Genomic DNA, 10,896 nt, shown 5'->3' with positions numbered 1-10,896 from the left:
TGTTTTTTGAAAGATTACCAATCGTTTCAGTCTGAGACAACAGTCTGAAGGATACATGAAACTCCTTTCACATGACTCACACGCCTGTGCTCTTCCTTGGAACATCTATTGACATTTCCCCCCCGGAGTTGATGATCCACAAGGTAAACATCATAGATAGCCTACTTTAGATTGAGAAAGAGACAACAGGTTTATAACGTCAGTAGCGTAGTCTTCCAAGTGTTTTATTAGCATCAAAGTCGTGAAATTTACGAAGCATCGATTGGACGCAAGGCGTAAGAGATGCACTCATCACTAATTAGAAGTCCTGGGTACTAGTGACTTCAACGAGACTCAACTGCTCTATGCGCAATAAACAATTTCGTCCGAGTAAAATGTGCTGTGCTCCCCCACTCGTTCTCTTTAAAATACACATACTCATTCATCTCTATGTGGAGAGAGACGAGAGAGAGAGAGAGAGAGAGAGAGAGAGAGAGAGAGAGAGAGAGAGAGAGAGAGAGAGAGAGAGAGAGAGAGAGAGAGAGAGAGAGAGAGAGAGAGAGAGAGAGAGAGAGAGGGGGGGGGGGCGGGGGTGGTGGTGATGGATAGATGGATGGATGGATGGATGGATGGATGGATGGATGGGTGAATGCAACAACCAATTATTCAACTAACTTTCTGTAAAAGCATGTCACACTGAAGGGTGAAATCAGGGTAGGTCTACAACATTAGGTAAGTCTCTTATTATTATTATTATTATTATTATTATTATTATTAGACATATATCAACATTTTTGGGAAATGTATTCAAAATCTTACATTCATGAGGAATGTAGGAATGAGAAATAATCTGGCAGGTATATTTGTAAATAGCTTTATAACACAATGTTGTATACCATATCTATACACCAGTCTATCAAAAAAGGTATGCTTTCACAGCCATGGACTTCTGTCTAGAATGAAGTGACACTGTATGTTACTCTTCTATAACGTCTGGAAGGTACTGTACTCTAACATACTGACATTAGTCAGTTGTGTTTTCAAAACAATAAAATAGTACAACACCAACCACAGATTCTATCAACCTTTAGCCTTTGTCCGCCATGAATGTATTCGATTCCTCCCTTTTATAAAAGGCGTAATGCATCGGCTTTATTTTATTTTATTTATATATATTTTTTTTTAATCTGGAGCATGTGTGAAGATTCCCCAAAACAATCAACCTGATTTCGAATCGAACATGTGGAGTAATAGCGGCACCTTGTGTACACAAAGACAAATACAACGTGCTCTCGTCCAATCGATTGGTGCACCATCAAATTGGAGATAACAAGGACATAATGTATTGGTGAAATGACACGTTGAAATAGATACCAAACCTTTTCGCAACACAAACAGTAGTAGACATCGGCCAACTATTATTTATTATCTGCTAAATTCACTTTTGCAATGATAATTCCAGTTGCAACGCGATGTTAGCACAACAGATGGCAGGCATGCACCATTTTACTGTGTCTAAAATCCTACAGTTTGTTCAATGACAAAAGGGTGATTTGAGACTTGAACAGACATGTATGCGGGGTAGTCTTCAAGCTCACTTACTTACATGGGTTTTGATAGAGGTGATTTGCCTTACATAGGACTTTCATGACTTTCACTGTGTAAAATCCCATTACCCTGTTGTGTTCAATGACTGAACACAGAATACTACTCATGGTATAACCTAATGCACTAAAACAAATACTTGTTAATAAACCGGCACATACATGACATCTTTATCAAGTTATTTACGATGGTGTGTATGGGAACTTCTTTGATGGTAAGGCCCTTGAATCAGCCCTGCATAATTAGAGCTCTTCTCCAGATTTGTTTACAAACATCTTGTGATCTCTGCTTCTACAAATTAAGATAATCTGATATTCATAAGAGTGTAAAGGCTGAATTCTCAAGATTGATATAAACACATGATTGTTGATTATGTAAAAGTCAGAGTTAGGCACATGGATCTCATGTTAGGATTTGGCTATGATTGAACTGCAGATAATACTTAAATATAACATAGTTGCTGTCAATCTATGTGTTTGGGTGTTTTAACCACTGCACTGCTATATAATCCTCTGTTAGAAGAAAACATCTCTCCACCTTGTATCCCGAGAGGAGAAGTGGATTGCATTAATTCACAAGATGTATGTCAGCATAAATGTCATACCTCAAAATAGAAGAGCTAGTAAAGTACAGATCATCAACAGCAGGCACTTTCCAGAAGGCACTTTCCTCTCTTGTACACCTAATCAGAGATATCTTTCTACAGCTTGTTGTTTGTTGTACTGATGGCCTATTACTAAGACTGGGAACAAATGGAAAAATTGTTCGACTGAAAACAAGTTCTTCTTACAGTAGATTTTACAGGATAGATGGAACAGCTTTTACATTTACATTTTTGGCATTTAGCAGACACCTTATTCCAAAGCGACTTATTTGAATGCTAAGCATGTGAATCATCAGTCCATCATTCGTGGCAGGAAGAGTAATCTAGCTCAGGCCCGGGGCCACTGATAGAAGGAGAAACCTTCTTCTACCACCTTCTAAACAAGGCTATGGTCAAACCTGAACCTGATATTCCCCAAGAACATTTCAGCCTCATTGTTTTTAACTTAGTTACAAACAGTTTAGATAGAGTCAACCAAAATGGCAAGAGAACAAAAAAACAACAACTGTGTGTAGTTTTGCCTATTCTCCAGCAACTTACCTCACTGTTGTTTTTGGCACCTCTTTGTTTCTCTTAATTGCATTCTTATTTATATATTTCCATAATGTGTTAAAGTGGGATTCATTATCCAGGAAAGAAGAAGGTCTTTCCCTTGTTCTATTATTCAAGCCGCAGTCACAGACAGTCATTAAAGTTTCATGGGAGGCAGTTTGGAGGTAGAACTGGTTGTGTAGCGAGGTGAGCATGCACAGTCGCTTTGTAACTTTAGTGTTGTTTAAGGAATACAAAAAAAACAGCCCTTGCTGTCTTGGGAAGTGCATGTTGTGACCATCAGTCAAGGAAACACAGTGATACAAAAGGACGTTTATTGTTTGGTCCATCCGTGAATCTTTCAGTTAGGAGTTTTTATTTGATTCATTTATGATGTTCTTGTGGAGTGAAGAAAATGAGAGGGAGATGGAGAAATCAAATTATAGGATAATATTTGTAGGGTGTGCATTTAGTTACTCCCCCAGCTAGCTGACTGCAGCCCTATCTGTATGTTCTATCTCTGCCCCAAAGATAGCAAGTTCACCAATATAGAACTTTATAATTAGGTACGTGCTGGGAAAGAGTTGTTTGAAGGATGAATCAATAAAGTTGTCAGGAATGTCCTTGTGATAGATAGCCAAAGTGATGTTTAAATAATGAGTGAGGGATTTCTATCAAAGAGTTGAGGTTAATAATGGGGTTCAAATGATGTGGTACTATTTGATATACTGGTAATACATGTTTTTACCTTGGGAATATTAAACAATTCTAAAACTAAAATGAGAAAAACCAATAGAGACAACATTATTATAGCCATTGCTTCTTGAAGGTTATAACTTATAAATGCCTCATGAGCTTAGTTCCACCCCATCACAACCCAAAACATCACTTGTTTTACTCCATTGTTTGGAAACAATGTTATTGTAAACAAACTGCTGTTTGCCAAAAATGGGGTGGGGAGACCACTTTGATCTTGTTTGAATCCAAGATTTCATATTCAACTGTCACAGTATGGTATATTCAAAAGAAAATGTAAACAACAGACAGAACACAAATTGGTTATTTTTCCATTCTAGTTTTCAACTGAATTATTTTGTACCTTCACTATTATCCATCCTGATCTTGGGTCTATTGTGGATCTTAGATCTAGCTCATATCTGTTCCACCTCTGTCCTTTCAGCATCCATGATGGCTCACAATGGTATTTCTTTAGTTCAGCTGCTTCAGAGCTGAATTGGCTTGATTCGTGTGTCAGCTGTTTTGAACTTCCAACTTGCAGTGTCTTAGCGATATGAGCTGAAGTGTCAGTGTTATATGTAATTAGTAGGCTCATTAAGAGCTGAAACAGAGGGACACATTAGAATGACTGTGACTGTGACCATGACTCAAACTCCCATTAAGATGTCATGAGTGCAGCCTTTTTTTATTCTTGTGACACCTTTCCTAAGAAGGGTGAGAAAACCATGATTTGAAAGCATGGCTAAGCAAGACCAGTGCAAATGCAACAAGAGATGAGTGGTGGGAAATCAAATACAGTAAGCATAGAACTTTTTCTCTTTCTTGCGTCTCAGATTTGTATTTCACATGGGCTGTAATGAAGGCACAGAATTAAATGCATGGAGAACATACAGTGCCCTCCACAATTATTGGCACCCCTGTTAAAGATGAGTAAAGGGTTATAAAAAAAATCACCTTTTGGTGAATTAGCTTAATGTCACGCTGAAAAAAAAGAGAAACATCCAACCTTTAATTGAAGTAAAATTATTTAGAGAGAAAACAAATCTATCATTAAGCAATAATTATTTCTAACAAAACCATGTGTGCCACAATTATTAACTAGAATTCTTTATGAACAAAATGTAACTGAAGCATTTTTTCCATTTATATTAAACTTTTTTAAATTAAGAGTGTTTAGGAACTTTCCAGCAGTAATCCATGACTTCCTGTTTCACTGGGGTATGAGGTGACTATGAGGTGACACAGAGGGCATAGAGTTCACAGAGTGTTGCGCTTCATAAGTCAGGGAATTGCTATAAAACAATAGCTACTCACCCATATCTACGTTAGGGAAATATTTAAAAAGTTCAAAGCAACTGGAACTGTTACAAACTTGCCTGGAAGAGGACCCAAGTTTATTTTGCCCCCACACACAGTGAAGAGAATGGTAAGAGAGGCAGAAAAATTGCATCTTGGGTAGCATCTTGGGGTCACCAAGTCTCTAAAACTAAACTACCATTAGGTGCCACCTCCATGCCAACAAATGATTTACCAAAAAAAAGCCTTTCCAGCCATTTCACTACAAACATAAGTGCCTGAGTATGCTAAATGCTACTGGAACTTTGACTGGAACCGTGTTCTATGGTCAGATGAAACAAGCAAATTTGCTTTTTGGCAACAAACACTCATGGTGGTTTTGGCATAAAAAGAAGGATGGCTATACCGAAAAGAACCTGATCCCCACTGTTAAATTATGTGATGTTGTGGGCTGTTTTCTTCCAAAGGCCATGGGGACCTTGTTAGGGTACATGGCATCAAGAAATACCAGGAATTTTAAATGTGAATCTGGCTGCCTCTGCCAGGGAACTAAAACTGGGTCATCAATGGATCTTCCAGTAGGACAACGGTCCAAAACAACACAAACATGTTTCACTGACTGAACACAAAATCAAGCTTCTGCCATGGCCATTTCAGTCACCTGACCTAAACCACATTGAAAACCTGGGGGCTGAGCTGAAGAGGAGTGTACACAAGAGAAGACCTAGGACCCTGGATCATCTGGAGAGATTTGGTAAAGAGGAATGGTCTCAGATTCCTAGCTTTGTATTCTCCAACCTTATTAGATGGAGAAGACTCAGTGCTGTTTATTGGCAAAGGGAGGTTGTACAAAGTATTTAATGTAGGCCTAATCATTTTGGCCCACCTGGTTTTGTTAGAAATAATTATTTATTGATGACAGCAGACTTTCCAGAATAAATTTACTTCATTTCATTTTTTTCAGTGTGACATTAAGCTAATTCACCAAACGGTGAGTTTTTCTTAATAACCCTTTTTTTAACCCTCTTTACCAGTAGTGCCAATAATTGTGGAGGGCACTGTATAAGCACGCAAATAGGTACTGTAGGCCTACTAACTAAAATTACTTTAGGCCTACAGTCTCATATCTGTGTGTGTTGGGCTATTGAATTTTATTATTAATTTTTAGCAGCTACAGTAAGCACTTAGTCCTACCATATTGTTTGATATAGTTAGATATTGCATGCTCAGACTGTGCCAATTTAAACCAGTTAAGGATTAGCAATGTTATGTATTTATGATTGGGTAGATACAGTTTTGGTTGGGTCAATATTAAAGAATCAAGTCCACTTATCTCGATTGCCTTGGTGGAGAACAGAGGCATACTTTATGACCAGGAGAGGGCATCCCGAATGACTGATTTGGGGAGGATTGGCAAAGTCGGATAGATTACCGTTCTCCCGTCATCCACTGTTGCGATAGACTACAGTGCAAGAAAGACACATTGTAGCCTGCAACAAACCAGTTTGCAAGTGGTCTGCGATATCCCACCAATATTCTCGCTCTGCTGTATTTTACTGGAGATAATGGACTACAAAGTTTTATTGATAATCGACGCTTCATTGGAATATACATTTTCACCATCATTCGTTAGTTGACGTTCGCTTTGGTGTGCACTACTTAGGTCAAGACACTGATAAATCCTAAAAACTTAATTCAAGTGCATTTGATCGAGTGGGGATTCTCAAAGGAACTGTCGCCCATGGGTCCAGAATCTCCAGATCCTATAGAATTCAAAGAGGTGTTATTTGCTGCCTATTTGACTGATGAGATTTCATTGGGCACGCAATTGATAGGATACGAGGAGGCACCTTCTCCATACAGTCATTTCAATATTTTGGACCACAGCGGCAGGTGCGCACAAAGCAGTGTGTTTGGTTGCGGCGCAAAGTGTCTTTTCGGACTGAGCCGCTCGGGTTCCAAGTGAGAGTTGGTTCTTCTTGTCTAACCAGATGACGGGTACGCGTGACATGCGGGAGTCGAGGAACGGAGGGCTCTAAACCTGTGGAGAGGAGCCTACATCACGCAGACATGGGTATGTTAAAACAAATGTATTCCAGAAGCCCCAAATACAATTTTTTTTAAATCATAGGCTACATTGGCTACTGTATTGGCAAAATTGATGATGACTAACGATAAAGACTGTCAGTGTTACTTACCACTGTCATACTATGGAATAGGTTATGGGCTACTTGATCACGTTTCCTAACCTAATAGCTCACATCATAGATCATACCCCAAAGCAAAAGGTACTACTATACAGGCTTTCATACAGAAACATCCATCTGCCGCATGCCGAGTGCCAATTATCACACGGAATATGTGTTGCCTCACGGGCAGGATAGGATCCAGTAATGTGTGTATCAATCAATGTAACAGGTGAACATCTATAACCCTTTTGGATTACCAGCGTCTTTTATAAATTGAAACCTTTCGAGTTGCAAGCCGGAGCACCAACTTGCTTTCAATGTAAGGCACAAACTGGTAGCCTAACGATTATGATAGTACAGAGTAGAGTTAAATCAACAGGTTTTGAATCTGATTCGTCTGTAGTATGCTGTATCTTTTTGGCACTCGTCATCATGAGCAATGATATGCGGGTTTTATGCCAAACACTGAAAATGACAAAGTAATAATGGTTGAGTATAGCTGATTCTGTAGTCTGAGCTCCATTCTTGTCAGTTACCTCTTACTATAGGCTGCATTTTGTTTTTCTTGAGACCCCATTCACATGATTGGCTCATGGATTTTATTTTGGCTCTTTCACAGTTTGGTTAGATATATATTATTCCACAATTTGTACTGTAGGCATGTGATCTTTACTCAGTGTGTAAGGAATACAGCTTCAAACACTGCTTATTTGGTAGAAGATGGCGCTGAACAAATATAGTAGTAGTTTTAATAGTAACCTCTCTTCCCGTCCTTTCAGTCATTCATAAGAGTGTCAAATCACCTTGATTTTTTGACTGAAGGATGTTTCAGTCAATTACATTTTGTTTTCAGAATTACATTTTGAGTTAATAGTCTTGCTATGTAGTAGTGTTGCTATATGTTTGTGTGTCTGTAGGGTTCCAGATGCGACGTAGATGGATCATCATCACATTGTTGGTGCAGGCCTCGCTACCTGCTGCTCCAAGTACTGTCCGTGAGCGCCCCTGCCCCGAGAGTTGCAGATGTGATGGGAAAATCGTATACTGCGAGTCCAATGCCTTCCGTGACGTGCCAAACAACGTGTCTGTGGGATGTCAGGGTCTCTCTCTGCGCTACAACAGCTTGGTGATCCTCAGAGCCAGTCAGTTCTCAGGCCTCAGTCAGCTTGTTTGGCTGTACCTGGACCACAACTATATTAATGCAGTGGACAGCCAAACTTTTCATGGGGTACGGAGGCTCAAGGAGTTAATTCTCAGCTCTAACAAGATCACACAGCTACAAAACAACACTTTCCATGCAGTTCCCAACCTGCGCAATCTTGACCTTTCTTACAATAAGTTGCAAGTCCTCCAGCCCAGTCAATTTTTGGGCTTACGGAAGCTGCTTAGTCTGCACTTGAGGTCTAATTCCCTGAAAAATGTCCCAATGCGGGTTTTTCAGGATTGTCGCAATCTGGAGTTTCTTGACCTTGGTTATAATCGACTGCGAAGCCTCACTCGAAATGCCTTTGCTGGCCTGCTCAAGCTCATCGAGCTTCATTTGGAACACAACCAATTTTCCAAGATCAACTTCTCTCACTTTCCTCGCCTCAATAACTTGCGTGCACTCTATTTGCAATGGAACCGCATTAAATCAATAACCCAGGGTCTTAGCTGGATGTGGACATCTTTGCAAAAACTGGACCTGTCGGGAAATGAACTGCAAGTGTTGGAGGCCAGCACATACCAATGCCTCCCTAATCTACAGACTCTAAACCTGGACTCAAACAAGCTAAGCAACATGTCCCAGGAGGCAGTGGATGCCTGGATCTCCCTCACCACCATCAGTCTAGCTGGTAATGTGTGGTACTGCAGCCCTAGCATATGTCCCCTGGTGGTCTGGTTGAGGAACTTCAAGGGCAACAAGGAGTCCACTATGATTTGTGCTGGCCCCAAAGAGGCTCAGGGGGAGGAAGTGATTGATGTGGTGGAGACACTTAGAATCTGTCAAGTAAATCCTACTCCGTTTGTCTCAACCACGTCGTCCCTCACCTCCCCGTCTAAGCCCAAGATCCTGCCCCTTCCCACGTTGTCTAAGGTTGACGGGGAATTGACCAGGAGTGGCACAGTCATCCCATCACCTTCAGGGGCCTCCCCAAGCTTTCCACTGCCGGATATTGAGTATGTGTCTTTCCACAAGATCATTGCTGGTAGTGTGGCACTTCTTTTATCAGTGGCCATGATTCTCCTGGTTATTTATATTTCATGGAAGCGCTATCCCAGCAGCATTAAGCAGCTTCAGCAGAGCTCCATGGTGAAAAAGCGGCGGAAAAAGGTGCGGGAAACAGAACGCACCCTCAGCTCGCCTCTGCAAGAGTATTATGTGGACTACAAACCTGCAAACTCTGAAACTATGGATGTGCTGGTTAATGGGACAGGAACCTACACATACACCATCTCAGGCTCCAGAGAATGTGAGGTATGACCCGTCGCCCTCCTAAAATCCATTTCCACTGCGGGGCACGAGAGGTAAATTTTCCAGTGATGTGGGAGGAAAAAAATATGTTTTTTTTTCTCCTGTTGTCGTGTCTGTTTGTGGGACAGGAAAAAAGAGTCAATGCATGGTGACTTGAATCATAACATTCTGAGTTTGTTCAGTACCATTTGCAAACTCAGGTAATGTTAAGGTGCAATATTGTTCTTTCAGTCCAATGTATTTGTTATTGACAATTACTGACAATACATTACCAGACAAAAGGCTACAGACTTGTTCAGAAAGAGCACATACAATACAGTTACAGCTTACAGCCAACATAGAAAGATGATCAAATGAATGAGCTTTACATGCAAGATCAAGTCACTCTGCAGTGAGTTCTTTCCTATTTTGTGTGTATTTGCTGCAACAGCATATATTGCCAAAGGCTTCATTTGTGTTAAATACTACTTCAGTCAAGTGAATCTTGATTTGGTGAGTTGTTGCTGTTAGATGTCAAAGACCTATACAATTGAATGCATATTGAATAGATGGACAACAGCTACCCCGACTGTTTTCTGCGGTAATGGCTCATGTATTACACTCAACTTCAGTGAGGGTATAATTGATCAATGTCAGGAGATCCTCCAAGAAAAATAATACAACGTTGTTTTAACTGAGTAACTCCTATGCACAGTAGCAAGTTCTTCTGACCATGTCTAGAGTATCATCTTACACCTTGCTCTCTCTCTCTCTCTCTCTCTCTCTCTCTCTCTCTCTCTCTCTCTCTCTCTCTCTCTCTCTCACACACACACTTTCATTGGTTATTCCTGGTTTTAACCATGGAGGAGTGAAGACAGGCAGTTTTCTGTTGGCATGGCAGAACTCCAGCAGAGCAGATGCTAGAGGCCATCACAGAGGCCATAGATGTTGTAAGAAGTCGGCACTGCGGTTTTCTTACAGCAAGAGGGATCTTGATTTTATCACAGCAAATTTGAAGTCCGTCTAGGAAATCTTAGACAAAGCCTGAGGCCGTAAGTGTGCATATCTATCCAGCATGTGCTGTGTTGCCTGGGTCTGAACTGAGTAAGAGACGGCCGTACTGTAGAGGTAAAGGTAAAGGGATAGTGAGGAGAAGTAAAGAGGAAAAGCTGAGGGACTTAGATATTCCCAGTATTTCTACCCTCTGTTTTAGATCTCCCCAGTAATGCTATCTATTATTAAGTGCACATGTTGCTAAACCAGTATCCAATCAAGGCGTTCTTTTGCAGAGCATTTCTCAAGCACAAGCTGCAGAGGGAAGCAGGGGTGACAGTCTTGTCACCATCAGTCCCTCCATAAATCTAGCTTTCATGTAAGCATGTGGCATGGGAGCACTAAATGGCAAACCTAATCGGGTTTCTTCTGGCTAGAATAACTAATAGCCCATCAGAAGAAAAGAGCAGGTTGAGGTTTTCCTCATCTTTTTTATTCCCTGTCTTCTCCTTCTCAAGAGGCAGCCT

At 40.6% G+C, this 10,896-nt stretch overlaps 1 protein-coding gene across 1 annotated transcript; it reads left to right on the top strand.

The window, feature by feature from the left end:
- Positions 1–7,867: 7,867 nt before the first annotated feature.
- LOC308158494 (leucine-rich repeat transmembrane neuronal protein 4) lies at positions 7,868–9,406 on the top strand (the record flags this gene model as incomplete). The annotated part of the gene is made up of 1 exon (XM_080532129.1): positions 7,868–9,406. One exon carries the CDS (start codon positions 7,868–7,870, stop codon positions 9,404–9,406), a length of 1,539 nt encoding a protein of 512 aa, XP_080388255.1.
- Between the last annotated feature and the right edge of the window lie 1,490 nt (positions 9,407–10,896).

The sequence above is a fragment of the Nansenia antarctica genome (genome assembly GCF_963989245.1).
Source record: "Nansenia antarctica genome assembly, chromosome: 5".
NCBI classification, from domain to species: Eukaryota; Metazoa; Chordata; class Actinopteri; order Argentiniformes; family Microstomatidae; genus Nansenia; species Nansenia antarctica.
This window is presented reverse-complemented; position numbering and strand designations above follow the sequence as displayed.